We start from the raw sequence: 17,919 nt of genomic DNA on the forward strand, positions 1-17,919 counted from the left end.
CCTCACACTGTAACCCAGCCCTGAGTAGGCAGACTCTCCAGGGCACTACCCCATTTGTCCCTGGGGACTCCTCCCCTGGGGTCAGTTCATGAGAAACTGTATGCTCACAGCAGACTGACTGGGTTTGACAAAATCTCAGAATTCTAATTTCCTCATTTCAGAGTTGCAGGGAGTCCAAGGCTACAGCACATACTGAGATAGGATCAGGACTCCAGACTCTCAGTCCAAAACTTTCTCAGGTATACCTCACAAGTGCCGTTGACATGAACCTTCTGAGTTGGGGGAAGGGGTCAGAATGATGTGGACCTGACCTGGCAGTTTGTTAGCTGTGGTCATGCTTGGAGAAGACAGGCAGGAGGGATGATAAGCTACCACCCAATCTGGTTGTCCTACTCTAGAGTTTATTAGTCCTCTCTAGTCCTCATTGATTTTGTGCGTTGTTAGTTAACCCATAGGAAGTAGGATATGGGTTGTTCACTGTTTAGTTACTGTGTATGAAGGTTGTATTGCTACTCCAGCACTATTGTCTCCCAGCTAACAATAACCTGGAAAGGACAGAGGGTAGGTGGAATGAGGCTAGCAGAGACATAGGTAGGGCCCCTTGCTACTAAGAAATGGGAAAAAGGGTACGCGTTTCGGGTTCTGGCAACATATAAGGACATACAAGAGAATGGAAGAGACATTTTGACTTAAAGCACAGAACTGTATCCAGCCTAGGTATGACTTTTGTAGATGCCTGTGTTTTCTGTGGGAACCTGGACAAATCACTCAGCCTCTTGGAGCCTTAGCTCTCAGATGAGAAGGTTGAATGAGATAGTTTCTAGGACTCTTCTTCTTTTTATATCTCTCCCTCCAACTAAGGGGCTTTGGAGGGAGTGGGAGTCATTAACTCCATTTCAGATAAACTCAACAAACCTAATATTCGCCAGGCCAGGTCCTGTTGAAGTTTAATTGGGACATCTATCTGCAGAAAGGAGTTAATATAGCAGGTCTGAGACTGCTATCCTTAGAAAGGTCTGTTTGCACAGTTGGCCCTTGGTCGGCATTCGGGAACTTCGATTTCAGGAGGATTTCTACCATTCCAGGAACTGATAAGAGTGGCCCACTATGCCTAAATTGTTTGTACAAACAATGTGGCTTGTGCTGAACACCTGCTTTCCTTCTGGGAGTCTTGAATTTGGGTACATGCTAGGCAGAGGATGCCTACATGGCAAGCCCCCAGTAAAGGCCCTGAGCGCTGAGACTCTCAGGACCCTCCTTGGTAGACAACATTTTACATGTGTTGTCACAGTTTGTGGCTAGAGGAATTAAGCACATCCTGTGTGACCCGCCTGGGAGAGGAGTCTTGGAAGCTTGTGCCTGGTTTCCTCCAGACTTTGTCCGATGCACATTTTCCCTTCTCTGATTTGCTGTGTAACCTTTTACTGTAATAAGTCATAGTGTGAGTATGATTGTGTACTGAGTTCTGAGCCCTCCTAGCAAATCACTGAACCTGGACCTGGTCTTGGGGACCTCAGACAGGAGATAAGCCTAGATTTCACAGAGACAACCATAATCCTATACCAGTTTCTTATAAATACATAGCTTAAACCAGGGCTGTCCAATAGAAATATAATGTCAGTTGCGTATATGATTTTAAATTTTCTAGCAGTCGCATTTTAAAAAGTAAAAAGAAACAAGCGAAATTAATTTCAAGAATGTATTTTCTTTAACCCAATATACAAAAATATAAACATTTCAACATGTAATGATATAAAAATTTATTAAGATATTTTTACATTATTTTTTTCATACTAAGTCTTCAAAAACCAGTGTGTATTTTACACATATAGCACATTCAATTCGGAATAGCCACATTCCAAGTGCTCAGTAGCCACACCCGGCTAGTGGCTGCCATCTTGGATAGCACAGGCTGAGAGGTTAATGGCAAAGGCTCTGGAGACAAGATATCTGGGTCTGAATACTGGTTCTGCCACCTACCAACTGTATGACCTTAAGCAAAGTTACTCAACCTCTCTATGTATTCGTTTCCTAATCTGTAAATTGGGGATAATAAAGTTAACTACCTCATGAGGTTGCAGAGATTTTTCAAAAAGTTAATAAATCTAAGGCAGAACCTGGTAGGTATAGGTTGTTAGGTGAATGCTGGCTGTTACTCTTTTTATCCAAATGCTTGGCCCTTGAGATCCACTTGTCTAAGTCCTTGTTCTATAGATGAGGAAAGTGAGGCCCAGAGTTTGGAAGGCACTAGTTTCAACAGCAAAGGCTCTAGCCACCTTTTCTCTTGATGGACTCTGTGTCTCCTGGCTGGCTCTGAGACTGGATCAACTATTCAGGAAACCAGCAGCTCCGGGGCCCCACCTGGGTTCTGCAATCCCTTCTTGATTACAGAACGGGGCCATTGTTTGAAAGTTTCAGATGGAGGCCGGGCGTCCCTTCTCCTGCCCCTCCTGGACCCATCAGTTGGGCTGGCTGACCCCATCACTGAGTCCAGTGCTTAGTCGGCAGTGATAGGGCTGGCTTCCATTGTTTTGGCTTTTAACAGCCCTGCTTGTTTATTAACTCATGTCCTATCTTCCACAGAGCATCAGCACTTTTTTTAAACCTCCTGTTAAATCATCTGCCGCCCCCATCCACCCACCAAGCAGGTAGGTAGTGAGCTGCCTGCATATGTCTCAAAAAGAGAGAGTGAAGATGTACTGGGTGCCCCCTTGTCTGGGATGCAGTAGAGCACATTCTCAGGCTCGGAGCAAAGCTAGCTTATGATTCCTCTACAGCGTCTGTCTCCACCCTATCCTTCCCGAAACCCAATGCAAATCATCCAGTATTCTCTGATAAGCTCACTCAGCATAACTCACACGTCTCGAATCTTACTAGTAGCTGGAATCAGACCAGTTTTGTGGGCCCAAACTTGTTAGCACGTGCTGACCTGAAGCTCTGCTTATTCTATATGCCAAATAGTGTTTTATTTGACATTCATGTCTTTAATTGATATTTACTGAGCATCTACTATGTAGTAGGCCCTGTGCAAAGTGCTGCGAATGAATCTTTTGTGTACCTTATGATTTAGTGTAGAAAACAGACAAACAAGAAATGATGATAAAGTACAACAAAGGGCTGATGTAGAAAGTGTCAAATAATCTAGGGACTATAATAAAGCAAGAGGAACCGAACTCTTTTCTTAAGAAGTGACATTTAAGTTGAGACCTGAAAAATGGTAGGAGAGAACCAGTTGAAGAGAGAGAACGTGGAATGTTCCAGGCAGAGGGAATAGCCTAGACAAAACCTGGAGGTAAGAGAGAACGACCTGTTGGAAGAACTGAAAAGAAGTGCAGAACAGCTGAGGTAGGGAGAATGGGAGGAGCGTGGCAAAAGATGAGGAAGCGGCTAGATTTTGAGGACATTGTATGAAGCGTTAAGGAATTTGGACTCTAACCCAAGGGCAAGAGGAAACAGCCCGGTGAAGAACAACATCTTTCAAAACATAGGATTCCTGGGAACAAGTCAACCAAAGGCTAAGAAGGCTGATGGTGGAAAGACTGGGAAGTACTGTTTTCATTCTCATCATCATGCTCTTTGTACCAAGGCTCAGGCCTCCTTTGAAAGTAGTCTGTAGCACAAATGACCTCCTCCATGCCGGGCCTTGCTCCCTGACTTCCCACTCCACTGTCCATGAAATCAGTACTCCTGAGTTTGGTTGGTGCCACACAGGCCTTCCTTAGACCCTTGGAACTGTAGAGCCATGGAGACCACCCCTGAGAGGTTGTCAAAGACTCTTGTTTAACAGACGGACCCACTGAGGCCCAGAGAAGGAAGGTAACTTCTCTGTGGCCCCACCACAAGCCTCAGGCCTCTGACTCCTTCTTGTCTCCCTCGAAGAAACTGAACACCAGGGCTGAGACTAGAGTGAGGCAAGTGAAATTTAAGGCTGTGAAATTTAAGGCAGTGCTCACTCAGGTGCCCACTTGCCTCATCCTAGTCCTGGCTCTGTTGGGCACATCTTGAGGGCAGGGATTGTAACTTCCAGAACACTCTTTGAAATCTCTTATAGTGTTAATGTGAAGCTAGGCACATATTTTGAGGGTCACTAGATGCCTACTGATGCTGATGAACAATGGATTTCTGACAACTAATAGGTACACAGGTGTTTGTATCTTTGCGTAAAAATGACCTTCAAAAGACAATGGAACAAGGCGAAGATGGCCCGAGACTGGAGTCTAGAGACTTGGATTCTGGTCCCCTCTCTGCCACCGATTTGCTCTAGGAACTTGGGTAAGTTGTTCTCCATCTCTAGGCTTCAGTGAAATGAGGTGGTTGAATAAATACCATTTATTGAGCACATACTCCGTGTGGGCCACTGTTCAAACGCTCCTGTGCTGTAACTTATTGCAAGACTTCCTGGCCTTCAAGGCTCTCTTCACTTTAACAGGCTGGGGTTTGAGGTAAGGAAGGCTTCATGGAGAATGTGGAACAAGAGACTGACTTTCCAGATTCCCATGGGGACAATAATATCTCAAATTATAGTAGAGATATGGTATCTCAAGACATTTCTTGGTCAGAAGAGACTTCTAAAGGGCACCTAATCCTGCGACTCCCACCACCAAGACTGTGGCCACACCAGCTGCCTCAGAATCACCTTTGGAACATGTCTAAAGGCAGATTCTCAGCCTCTGCCTCTAAAGATTCTAATGCAGTGATGCTGAAGTGGGGCCTGGGAATCTGTATTGAAAGCTTCCCAGGTGATTCTGGTAGTCAGACATCAGTCAGTAGATCAGACACTGATCCCAACGCATTCCCCCATCTGTGGACAGGATCGTGCCTAGACAGCCCAGACCTAGAGCTGCCTGACCTGATCGTAAGTATCTCCAAGCAGAGAAATGAATTTATTGATTGATTAATGCAGCAAATATTAAGCACCTGTTGTGTTCTAGGCCCTGTGCCAGGTGATGATTATGGTCCCTATTCTCAAGGGACTCCTGGTCTAGTCTGTCACGTATTTTGGAAGCAAGTCATCTAGCCAGAGCCAGAAGTACCTTAGAGATCATCAACCAATCCCATCATTACGCAGTTGGGGAAACTGAGGCCCAGAGAGAGAAAGCAACATGTTCAAGACTACACAGGGAGCAAATGCATTTTCTGCTCCCGAACCAGCTGAGGTATCCCAATATTCTTCCCAGGAGGGGGCTGCATTCAAAAGCCAAGGACACTCACTCTTTGCTTCTTAAGCACTAAACCTACATTGAGTAAATGTTCGTGAAAGTCTAACTTCAGATCTTGCTGACGTTTTAAATCTTCAACATCCCTTCAACTGGAATGGAGGCAGGAGGGAAGAAGGAAAGCCACGGGGAATATAAATTGGTGCAGCCACTATGGAAAACAGTGTGGAGGTTCCTCAAAAAATTAAAAATAGAACTACCATATGATCCAGCTATTCCACTTTTGTGTATTTATCCAAAGGAGACAAAAACACTAATTCAAAAAGAAATATGCATCCCTATATTCATTGCCACATTACTTACAACAGCAAAGATATGGAAAAAACCTAAGTATCCATTGATAGATGCATGGATAAAGAAGATGTGATATATATATTCATACAATGGAATATTATTCAGCTATAAAAAAGAACAAAATCTTGCCATTTGCGACAACATGGATGGACCTAGAGGGTATTATGCTAAGTAAAATAAGCCAGACAGAGGAAGACAATTACTGTATGACTTCATTTATATGAGGAATGTAAAAAAAACAAACAAATAAATAAAACAAAACAGAAACAGGCTCATAAATACAAAAAACAAACTGGGGGTCGCCAGAGGGGAGAGCGGTTGGAGGGTGGGTGAAATAGGTAAAGGAGATTAAGAGGTACAAACTTCTAGTTATAAACTAAATAAGTTATGGGGATGTAATGTACAGCATATGGAATACAGTCAATAATATTGTAATATCTTTGCATGGTGACAGTTGGTAACTAGACTTATCCTGGTGATCATTTCATAATGTATATAACTATTGAATCACTATGATGTACATCTGAAACTAATATGATATTGTATGTCAACTATATCTTAATAATAAATAAATAAAGTATATAGACGTAATCATAAAAATAAATAAAGCAAGCAAGCCTAGCAGTAGGAAATGCTTCCCAGGATTGAGCCTTCCATCAGATCCTCGGTGCTGTTTAGCGCCCTTTCCCTGGCTGTGCTGGAGGATATTGCGCCTGCCTCCTCCTGCACTTTAGAGCTCAAAGAAGAGGGGGCTGCTTTGCGGATTAGCAAGGACCTGGCTCCCATCTCTCTGCCCAGAGACTTGCTTATGTCACTGTGGCCCGGAGCCTGAGGAGGGGGAGAAGCGGAGGGTAAATCGTGCCCGCCCCTGAAATCCCAGCCGCCCCGCGATTGGCTACAAGGACACCCTCCGGGCCGCTGATTGGTCATCGCTGAGGGCTTGAAAGGTAGCTGGGAGCGTCGGACACCTCAGACGGACGGTGGCCCGGGATCGGACGGCGTTTCAGGCGAGCCCGAGACGCGCCCCCAGCCCACCATGGCCCGGCTGTTCCGGGCATCCTGCCTTCTCTCCCTGCTCCTGGCCGGCTTCGTCCCGCCGAGCCGGGGACAGGAGAAGTCGAAGGTGAGTGAGCCTCCGGGGTGGGGGCCGGGGGAACGAACATAGCCTCCAGGTGTCCGTCTCTCGGGGGCGAGGCACCCCTCTCCCCGGGCTCCCCTCCAGAAGGGCCACACCTAGGTGCGAGGGACGCCCGTAACTCGGGTTGCCTCCCACTCCGTCGCCGGGACCCCCGCCCCTGGACTGTCGGTCTCTTCGCAGTTCACCTGTTGGAGACCTGGCTGCCCTGGGTGGGCAGAATGAATAGGGGAGGAAGGTCCCTCTGACGGAGTTCAGGCTTTTCGCCGGCCGCCCACGGTTACCTCAGGGTAGCCTTGCTACATCCATGCCACAGCTGTCCCTGAGCTACTCCCCTCCAGTGGGGCCTGAAGGGGGTGGGAGCGCAGAAAAAGGCCTAGAGATTTGGCGCCTGGTTGGCTGCGGAGGTTCCCAGGGAGACTGACAGACAAGGAGAAAGGGAAGGAGAATGCAGCGGAGTGTCCTGGGCTTGAAGAATTGCCGCAGGGGGCTCTTCTAGCCCAAGAATAAATGCAGGTAGAAATGCTCCCTGTGATTCTAAGTCATTGGTAGAAGAGGCAAAGATCTGTGACAGAAAGAGCTTTGCACTGGCAGTACAGAACACCCAGGACCCTGACTGGATCTCTAATCCTTTCTGGGCCTCCGTTTCTCCATGTGCAGGTGGTGGGGAGTGGGGCCAAGGGCATAATGAAGCTGATGATTTCAGAGGGGATGCTTGGAGAAGGTGCCAAATCTACACGCTGTTCTCTGAAGGGTTTTCTGTTCTGGAGCAGCCTCACTACCCATTACCCACTGCCCATATTGGCCTGAGCAAACCTGGTGGTTGGAGAAAGCTGGGGACTGCCAGCTCAGAAAGAGAGGCAGAATTCCCCTGAGACTGTATCCCCAGCGGAGTGTGTGACCCTTAGCTGGAGAGGGGATGCTGAGGCCAGGAGCAGGGGTCACCCAGCATGCTTAACTCTCTGGACCGTATATGCCAAGTTGGGCACTGTAGACTTCTCTTCCCCAGAGTAGGGAGGTAGAAGCCAGGCATAGGTATAGAGAGATTTCTGTCTCCAACATCCCAACACACATTACACACACACACACACACACACACACACACACACACTACGCTTGTGTAAGCTCAAGAAGAAGCTTTGAGCTTTTGTGTTTCTAAAATCTTCTGGGTCTTTATTCTAAGATCTTTTAACTCTACAATTCTGTTTCCAAAATCCTATCTACTGCTCAGGAAACCCACTCCAAGTGCAGGGTCCCTTCTGTCTGTTTCTATCCCACATCCTGTCCTCAGCGTAAATCTCATTCAGTCTGCCCCTCCTTGGAGTCAGCCCAGAGACTGGATGACTATGAGGCCACTTCCTCCAAGTCTCCTCCTTTGTATTCAACTTTGTTCATAATCCCCAACTCAGAAGGCATTTTCTAGGGTAGGGATGGGGCTGAGTTTCAAGATTGGGGTGTGGGGTAGAGGTAGGGGTAGACCATGGGCAGGCCAGTACCATGGAGTCAGTCCTATACCCTCAGTTTGGGGAGAGCCAGAGAAAGGAAGATTAGGCACTGCCTCAAGAAGGCTGGAGGTAAGAACTTGGACCCCATGAATAGCTCATCATAGCCACATGTTCTCTGTAGGGCTCAGGAGGAATAGATGGATTCAGAGAGAACACAATGGGTATGGTCTAGAAAACTCTTAGGGTGAGGTGCGATTATATCAGATGCAACCAGCTAGGACTTGTTGGCTAATGACAGTCTGGGCTTGCCTGTCTCTCCTCCCAGGTCCTGAGAGAGTTGAGATGTCATAGCCCAGGGTCAAGGGATGGGGTGGGGGGCATGTGGAGAATGGGATGGACAAAAGGTGACAGCACCAGAGAGATGTTGCCTCCTTCCAATTCAAAGGAGGGGCTGGGGGACAAAGGGAATCCTTCCCTGGGTGTGTCCCCTCTCCAGTCCAGCTTACAGCTGCTGAGGCCCCTGTCCTTGTTCTATAAAAGGTCTGCAGAAGCTGGAGAGAGGAACAATTGCTGACATGCATGGGATCTTAGTAACCACTGGTTTCTAGGTGACTAAACCAGGCAGAGAGAATCATGGAACCACAGGCTGACAGGCAGAGCTGAAGGGTCATTAAGACAGCACTGAATCCGACTCCATCTCACAGTCGAGAAGCTGGAGCCCCAGAGAAGGGAAAGGAGTGGTCACACAGTCAGAGGCATGGCCAGGTCCAGAACTCAGGTCTCCTGCCCCCAGTCCAGTTCTCCTTTCGCACCTTCACGTTGAAGGGAGTGGTGAGATGGGAGAGAAGAAAGACAAAAGACCAGGAGCCCAAGCCAGCCAGGGGCCTGGCTGAGTCCCCTCTCTAACTCTCAATCCGTCAGAACTCTCCTGTCTTGTCCAGCTGTGGGAGGACTGAGACACCCTCACTGCCTCTCCTCACCATCTCCTCTGGCCTCCCTGTTTAAGGGGCAGGGCTCTGGGATTCCATGGGCCCAGAAAATGGAAGGCAGCTCACGTTAAGGACTGGGCTGCAGTGCTCAGCGGTGAGTGCAGGCCATGGCTTCCCCCACCATGGGCCACCCTCTGACCCCCATCAATCTGAACCCACAGCACTGGCCTCACTGGCCCCAGTAGAAAGTGTGGAGGCTTTGTCACTTTTCCATCCTTGTGGAGAGACCCTGCCCAGTGCATCATCTTCTTCATAGTGGCTGGGGAACATCAGGGCCCTTTTCCCTAGACACAGGCAGAATAATCACCATCCCTTGATGTGGAAATTTCTTTCCAAGGGGCTTTTGAGACTATTTGAACTGCCAATAGATTCTCACAGCCATTTGGGAGGCAAGTGGTGTTATCCTTGCCTATCAGCACACAGAGGCTCAGAGAGTGAAAGTGACTTGCCCAGGGTCACACAGCCAGCAAAAACTAAAACTCAACGAGAGGAAATTCCTCTTGCCCCACCCGGGCCCTGAAACTGTGCCCAGAAGCTGATCTTCCTGTTGTTTACAAGCTTCCATTACATGGACAACCTCCTGGCTTTTTTCCTCTCCATTTCCCAGAGTTCCTTTTTGGTTCGGGCCGGGGTGGAGGAGGTGGGGAGGTGGACAGCTAGACCTCTGTGGCCAGCTGGGGTGTGTTTGTTGTTCCCTAGTTGTTGGTATTTTGAGGTGGAACTGACCCCAGCTGGCGCCAAGGAGGCCCAGGGGCTGGAGGAATGTTGATCTTAGGTCTTAGGCCTGCTTCCAGCACCCACCAAAAGTCACAAGGCATGGAATATTAGACTCATGTAAAGCAGGGAATTTGCCCCAAAGCCAAGAAGAGTGCTTGCAGCTGTCAGGGAATGGCTTGGTGGAGGGAGCCCCGCTTCACCTGGCTCGGCAGGCCTGCGTTGGCATCTTCAAGACAGAGGCGGCTTTCCTACACCCTCCTGGAGTCACTTCCTGCCAGCCCAGATGGCTCCCTTCACCCAGTTGGGCCCAGCTGCCTTACCTCAACAGCAAGTCTTCCGTGATTGATGGGAAGTGAGGGTGTGAATTTGCTTCTCTAACCCTAACCACCTGTCTCTGTCTCTCCAGGTCTATAATGCTAGTTTGCACTTGATTTGTTGATTGTCTTTCCACCTCTAGTAGGATGTCAAGGCCAGAAAGGACCTCAGAGATCACCTGATACCATGGTTGCAAGCTTTTTCCTTTCCCATCACAACTGGTCCGCCTGCTGATTGTGTTGTTGATACAATGGCACCCTTTCCAGATTTTTGTAGTCTGTGCCAAAAATTGTAACAATAAGGGTAGAGTGTGGACAAATGCAGTATCCTGCTTGCTAGCAGTAACCCCAATCCCTCCTCTCCCACTGAGAGTGATGCTGTCAAGCCAGCATGGTTCAGAATGGCTGATCCAGTTCAAGGTTCTCATTTTACAAATGAAGAGACTGAGGCTCAGAGAAGAGAAAGGGCTAGTCCAACACACAGGGAGTTGGTGGCAGAGCTGGACATGGAATCCAGGTCCCCCAACTTGCAGTCCATTGTACGCTGTTCCTACTTGTTCTGGAGGTTGACTAGAGCAGCAGTTGGGCAAAAAGGAAGGCATAATAGTCATCGTCACTGCTGCTCACTCACAGGGAACATCTAATATATGCTAGGCGCTGTTGCATTACTCTTCCCATCACATCCAGTCCTCGAGGCAGGCCTTTCCGCAGCCCTGGCTCCTGTCCTACTTCCCTGTTTTATAATGACAGCCTCAGCTTCCAGTCCTCCAGATTGGGAACTTCTGAATCACCACTCTCCATCCTGCTGCTTCCTCCTCTCTGTTCAGGTCTTCTTTCACAATGGTCTAGTCCAGGCCCTCATCATCACTTGCCCACATTATTCCAACAGCCGCCCAACCAGTCTCTACAAGCCCATGCAATAATGGAGCCACCAGCATCAGGACAGAGTAATGCAGAAGTAATGATCACAGTAAGCAATGCTCCAGATTTCCATAGCACTCACCAGCTTATTAAGTGCTTTCATAATAATTATCTTGTACAAGGAATTAGGAGCCCTCAGTTCTAGTCCAGTTCCAATTCTTAGAGTGATCTTGAGCAAGACAAGACCTCTTAGGTAAGTCAGTTCCACCTCTCCCTGTTGGGATCCGTCATTATCTTGAAAATGGTGATGTCCAAGTTTCCTTCCAGTTCTAATGGCTCCCTGGTGCTGGTCTTCTTCTGTTCCAGACGGACTGCCATCCTGGTGTGAGTGGTACCATCTATGATTATGGAGCCCTCACCATCGATGGGGAAGAGTACATCCCCTTTAAGCAGTATGCTGGCAAATACATCCTCTTCGTCAACGTGGCCAGCTACTGAGGCTTGACAGGCCAGTACGTTGGTAAGAGCCCACCCCGCCTCCCCTGCTTTATTTGGGGTTGTTTCTGCCAGCTGAGCACATTTCAATCACAGGAGCTTTTTCGCGTACAAGGGGGAAATGATGACAGAGATGATGAGATTCCAAACCCTGTCTCCCAATTCTACTGTGTTCCATGGTTTTATGAAGATGATTATATAAGCCTGAGGTCTGATCGCCTTTGAACATGTTCTAGAAGATTCCCGGTTACCCTTCTTCATCCCTGGGCACCTCAATTGCCCTAACAGCAGAAAGATGGAGGAGATTGGGTTTGTGCCTGGAGTGTCCTGTCCTCTCACTGGAGTAAGAAATGGTAGCTTTAGCTTGCTGAGAATTTCTCATCTGCCCTCAGCCCCATCTGCCTTAGTGCTTCTCCTGGCTCCCATCTGGAAAGCAGGCAGTTGCCCTGAGGCCACAGAGTGTGTGTGCTAGTGGCAGAACCGAGCGTTTCACCCAGTTTTCTTGATCCCTAGTATCCTCACTCCTTTCTCCTTAGCTGGGCAGAGTAAAGAGCCTGAGGGAACAAGCAGGTCAAAGGCATCTGACAGCACCTCCAGGAAAATGCTTTGGGACTGAGCACAGTCCTCTGGTGGGGGCTGCAGGGAGGCAATGGCAATCTGACCCTGAAGGTTCTGCCTGGCAACTGCAGGCAAATTCCTGGAAGTGGAATGACAGTGGGCTGGATGGCTCGGTGGGCAGGGAGTGCTCTGTCTAGCCTTTGGGATAGAGCAGAGTGCATTTGTGGGAGATGGGCTGGGTGCTGGCACTGGACAAGAGGCCAGGAGGCACTGAGGGAATTGGGGAGCCGGGCCAGGGCCTCCCTTGGATTCCTGAACTAGAGTACAGGAGGGTTGTGAGGGCCCCACCCCACCACGTTGCCACATTCACTGGGTGATCTTGGGCAACGCCCTTTCCCTGCCAGGCCTCAGTGACTTCAGCTGTACGACAGGTGAGCAGGTGGAGTGGTACGGCTGAAGACAGGGCTCCTCACCAGGCTACCCCCGTCCCTGCTCTCTCTCCCTGGCGCAGAACTGAATGCACTACAGGAAGAGCTTGCACCATTTGGTCTGGTCATTCTGGGCTTCCCCAGCAACCAATTCGGAAAACAGGAACCAGGAGAGAACTCGGAGATCCCACTCACCCTCAAGTGAGTGCTCGCTCAGCGTCCTGAGAAAGCTCCTCTGGCACAGCCACCCTGTGCCCCAGCCCAAGCTGCAGGCTTCTCCTGCATTGGCCCCTACTTATGATGGGCATTCATCAGCCACCAAGAACGACTCTCCTCTTCCAGGAGCCCCATTTGTGGAATGAGTGGAAGAGGGGACAGGAGAGGGAGAGGGACAGGGATGGCTGGTTGTGAGTGCATGATGGAGTCAGGGGGAGTGCAGGTGGGGGGCAGGGGTGACCGAGAAGACACTAAACTGAAAAAGATGACTGCAGACCCGCATTATGCCTATGCCTATTCCGTATTCATTGGCTGCCACTGGCCACTATGGAATAAAATCCAGATTCCCAACACCCCCTCCCTGTTCTGTCCCTTCCTCTCATTTCTGAGCCCTGTGCCCCTCTCTTTGGGACCCACATAAGAACATTCCTCGTAGGTATGTCCGACCAGGTAGGGGCTTCGTCCCCAATTTCCAACTCTTTGAGAAAGGCGATGTGAATGGGGAGAAAGAGCAGAAGTTCTACACATTCCTGAAGGTAAGTGCACAGCCACCTCTGTAGGAGCCTCTCTGCCCGGTGACACTGGCTCTGGACAGGGCTGCAGCCACTCCCAGCTCCAGCCCATGCAGAGACAAGGCCCATGCCGCCCTCCCCTGTTCCTGGGCCCTTGGGGAATTTCTTGATATCTGACTATTGTTCCAACTAGAGGGCTTTGCAGACCCTTAGGAACTCATCATCCCATTTTACAGATGAGGCCCAGGCAGGGCCCCAGAAGGAACAAGCCAAGGGTCTCACAGTGTGCTAGAGCCAAAGCCGGTTCTGGGACTCAGTTTTCTAACTCCAACTGGTGCTCTTTTCTCAGGGCCAGGCTGTTCTACCCCCAGGAAGGCCTGGGGAGGACGAGAGTGGGAGGGGAAGGGCAGGAGGGGCTCTAAGCAGGGTTGACGCTACTCTCATCCCCGCTCCAGAACTCCTGTCCTCCCACCTCGGAGCTCCTGGGCTCACCTGGCCGCCTCTTCTGGGAACCCATGAAGATCCATGACATCCGCTGGAACTTTGAGAAGTTCCTGGTGGGGCCAGACGGTAAACCCATCATGCGCTGGTACCACCGGACCACAGTCAACACTGTCAAGATGGACATCCTGGCCTACATGAGGCGGCAGGCAGCCCTGAGGGCCATGGGGAAGTAACTGAGGCCCACCCACCTCATGTCTACCATGCAGGGGCTAGGGAGGGACTCTTTCAGGAAGGAATCCATTTCTCCACCCACACCACACTCCCACCACAAACCCCTTACTATTACCCAAGGCCCCAGCCTGACACAAACGTGTGCATACAATTGTGTCTGTACTATGGTACATGTGGGTGTTTGCACGCATGCCTACAGGTATGTGTGTGCACATGAATGTACAGCCACATGTCCACCTGTGTGAATACCTGGGAATGTGTACCGTATGTGTGCCCACAGCTGTGTGCTGTGGAGAGTGCTAGAGAACAACACCCCTTTCTCTCCAGTTCTCTGTTCCAATGATAACAATTCACTTTCAGCCAAGCCCAAAGGAAAAACCAGCTCTAGATTCATTGTTCTATTCTAAACTGGACCTCAACCTTGGGACATCTCCCACTGCCTCTAAATACCACCACTGAAGTGCCCAGAAGTTTCTGGGTCTACCATACTGCCCAACCTCCCTCCTCTCCATCGTACAGCCTCTCTCCTTCCTGAAGGGCCCTCCCAAGCCTCCTACCCCACCCCAAAGTGCTCCCTGAGAGCAGCCAAGGCGGACGTGAGAGCAAGGGCCACATTCCCCATCTCAGGGGTGGCATCTCCATGAAGGAGGGGCCCGAAGCCCTGTGGGCGGACCTCCCCAGAGCCTGTCCAGAGGGCCAGCCCTTAGTGCATTCAGGCTGAAGCCCCTGGGCAGGGATGCCACCCCCACTCCTTTGGAGGATGTGCCCTCTCCCCTCACTCTGGCCCACTGCCATTAGACTCACCCCTGTCTGCCCAGTAAAGGCCTTTCTGCAGCAGCAAAGTCTACTGTGGTGCTTCCTCAACGGGGCTGCCCTAGCTGGGGGGAGGGAGGGAGGTCGTAGGAAAAGATAAGAAATGAACTAGTGCCTTGGGCCCTTGCTCTTTGGTTTCTATCCCGGCCCACTCTGCTTCTCTAACTCAGCATTTAGACTTTATAAAACCAGTTCACATCTACTCTCATTCCCTCCCACAATTCTCTAAGGCAGCTGGGGCCGAGATGGGGTGTTCCATTTGACAGGTGAGGAAACTGAGACTCACAGCAGGGCCAGGCCTTGCCCAGTATCTCCTGACGAGTTGGGGCAGGACTGGAATTTAAACTCAGGTCGCCTGACTCTCAGCCCAGGCTCCTTCCAATGCCCCACCCTCAGGGAGGCTCTGAGCAGGGCCCTAGGGGCCATCTGTCAAGATGGGGGGCCGGGGGGAATGGGGCACAGAGGAAGGGGACTGGGAAAGCAGCCCTCTGAGTGACCAGGAGGGGAACATTAGCCAGGGCGTAAAAGAACACTAGTCACAGAATGTTGATGTTCAACTTGGATTTATGTCCAAGATTCGTGCAAACAGCTGCCCAAGGACAGACAGCCACCCCAGTCTGGGCCTCTGGCGCCACACGCCTCCAACTGCGGGGCTGAGGGCCTGGCAGCTTCAGGCTGGGCCCTTCAGCGGTTGTGGCTCGTATGGCATTCATCCCAGGCTGCAATGGCGCTGGCAAGGCTGTCGTGGGCGGAGGTGGTGGGCTCTGCAGCAGAATGTCCATCGTTCTCTTCTGCTCCCGGTGGCAAACCCGCTCTTCCCGAAGCAATTCAGAGGGGAAGGGATAGGTGTGGGGCAGGTCCTGCTACTACAGAGCTTAAAGCAAAAATTATAACACACACACACGAAATGGACGTGGTCCTCAGAGGCGCTGGAACCACTTCTGGGGAAGTTTTGAAAGGAAGGGGTCTTGGCTGCACCCCACTCTTGAGACTGACGTCCCCCGGTGGCTTCCACAAAGGATGGCAGATCAAAGCGGCATGAGGTCTCTCTCCACTCGGTGGTGGTGGCTGGGTAGTGAGCTTTTCCCCAGGCACTCCAAAGGAGGGGCCCAAATGGAAGCCTTCCGGGTGGAGCCTCCCCAGTCTGTAAACAGTTCAGGTCAGAGCCGGGGCACAAGCTGGCCGTCCATCTCAGCCTCCCGTCTGGCTGCAGCTCTGGCCACACAGAGCACGTAGCCTCTAGTTTTTCGGTAATCTGAGATCAGCTGGCTCTGCAAGACGAAGATGGAGCCAAGTGATGTAATCTGGTCTCACTGAGGCCTCTCGCGGTCATTTTTTGTGGACTCTAAATAAACAAAAATTTTGAGGGCTTAAAGATGATGTGGTATGATAGGTTTCAAAGTCCTATGGAAACCAATACAGTAAGAGTGAAAATAAGAGCTGGAGTTACTGAGTGTTAGTGAGTCCCAGGCCCTGGGCTAAGTGCCTCAGGTACATTTGTCATCCAATTCTTGCCCAGCCCTATGAAGCAGGCAGACTGTTATCCCTCTGTGGAGGAGCGAGCTGGGGCACAGAGAGGTTTTAAAAATCTGGCCCAAAGTCCCAGATCCTGGAAGTCTTGGAGCCTAGTCAGTCTGGCTCCAGATCCCAGAAGTGGTGCAGTTCTGGGGGAGGGGACAGCCCTGGCCACTTGGCCACCCTCTGCCCCTCATCAAAGAAGCCTGTGACGGGCTCCACAGAACCTCTAGGGCTCTGCAGGGAACCATTAGGAAATGACTGAGCAGCCCGATCCTTCCTCCCAACCACTAAATCCTCCAAACCACACTCCCCCAAGTCGCCCTGGGGCCTCTGCTCGCACACATTCTGGAAGGGGCACTCTACCCTCATGCTGAGATTGGCTCAGCCTCCCCATCGCTCTTACCCACTAGCTGCGTTTCTGGCCCCAGAAGCCCACAGGCAAGGCAGTGCCTTCTGCCCCATGAGAGCCTTGCAGAAAGCAAAGGTAGTCACTAAGGGCCAGAGTCTTCTCGTAACCAGTGAACAGCCCCAGTCCCTTCAACAGGGGTCCCTGCTTATGGTGGACACCATGGCCAGAGGGAGCTTTTCAAAACTTAAGGCTAATCTGTCATGCCACTCTTTAAAATGTCTTTAAAAATGTCCAAGGACTGGACATCATCCTGAAGTACCCTGCCATGGTCTGCAAGGCCCTACCTGCCCAGGAACCGCCCACCTCCTGACCTTGCCTTGCCTGTCTCTCCTTCCCCACCTTGTTCTCGGCTCCAGCCACACTGGCCTTCTCTAGATCCTCAAGTCAGCCACAATTCTTCCCTTCCTCCCACCATGGCCTTTGTATTTGTCATTTCTCTGCAAGAACATCCTCCACTCCTACCTCTTCACCTAGTGAATGCCACTCATTCTGAGGGTCTCGACTCAAACGTCATCGCCCCCCATCTAGGTCAGGTTCCTTGGTTATCTGCTCTCATAGAAACCTGCTCTTCTTCCTTCAAGGCACTGGAGTGCAATCATATGCCTGTTTGTGGGATTTCTTTTCATTCATTTCCGCCTCCCTCAGAGGACAGGAAGCTGCATGAGGACGGGGACCGTCACACCTGCTCCTGCTCTCTCTCGGCTTCCCCAGCACCAGCCCAGCGCCTGGCATGCAGACCCTAAGTTATAATGAACGAATGAATGGTTTCAATCTCCTCACCCTGGAGTCACCATCCTTTTCCTCTCGGAAAGCTGGGCCTCTCCTCCACCAAGATCAGAAGGCAGCAACATCATCCCCAAACCAGGGCCATCCTGGCAGATAAGAAGTTATCTCCCCCAGGAGAAGATAAGAGCCAATCCTAGGGGTCCCACTCACCCGGTTCCGCAGGCCTGGCTGTGGGCGAGTCTATCACTTGGGAGCTCTGACTGTGTATCCCTCCACAGGGCGGCCGCCAGGTGTATTCTGGCTGCAACAAAACTGGGCTTAGTAATCAATAACCACATTTGAAAATGACAATAGCAGCCACTGTGCCAGAAGAGTGCTAAATACATACTAATCAAGTGTAACTGAATTCTCTCCCCAACAACCCAGATTGCCATCCCCATTTTACAGGTAAGGAAACTGAGGCTCAGAGGGGGTAAGTAACTTGTTGAAGGCCATTCAGCTAGGAAAGTGGCCAAGCTTCAATTTGAGTCCAGGTCTCCATAATCCCAGAGCCAACCTCTTAAGCCCCACACTATACTCCAGTGTTTAAAGAAGATGT

General features: G+C 50.4%; 2 protein-coding genes across 6 annotated transcripts in view; one reads left to right on the forward strand and one right to left on the reverse strand.

Annotated features, from left to right (window-relative positions):
- The first annotated feature begins 6,478 nt into the window (after positions 1-6,478).
- Positions 6,479-14,716, forward strand: GPX3 (glutathione peroxidase 3). The gene is made up of 5 exons (XM_058544390.1): positions 6,479-6,633; positions 11,338-11,491; positions 12,536-12,653; positions 13,105-13,204; positions 13,636-14,716. Exons 1-5 carry the CDS (start codon positions 6,547-6,549, stop codon positions 13,855-13,857), a joined length of 681 nt encoding a protein of 226 aa, XP_058400373.1. The 5' UTR covers positions 6,479-6,546; the 3' UTR covers positions 13,858-14,716.
- Positions 14,717-15,214: 498 nt separating this feature from the next.
- TNIP1 (TNFAIP3 interacting protein 1) overlaps positions 15,215-17,919 on the reverse strand; it is a 44,607-nt gene continuing 41,902 nt past the window's right edge. For 2 of the 5 annotated variants that reach the window (XM_058544410.1, XM_058544399.1), the window contains 2 exons: positions 17,532-17,622; positions 15,215-16,013 (listed from right to left, as the gene is read on the reverse strand). In XM_058544410.1, coding sequence (XP_058400393.1) covers positions 15,979-16,013; positions 17,532-17,622 — 126 coding nt within the window. In that variant the 3' untranslated portion in view covers positions 15,215-15,978. The remainder of the gene's footprint in view (positions 16,014-17,531; positions 17,623-17,919) is intronic. The other 3 variants (XM_058544404.1, XM_058544409.1, XM_058544408.1) reach the window with 3 other exon arrangements.

This window comes from Diceros bicornis, chromosome 1, assembly GCF_020826845.1.
Source record: "Diceros bicornis minor isolate mBicDic1 chromosome 1, mDicBic1.mat.cur, whole genome shotgun sequence".
NCBI classification, from domain to species: Eukaryota; Metazoa; Chordata; class Mammalia; order Perissodactyla; family Rhinocerotidae; genus Diceros; species Diceros bicornis.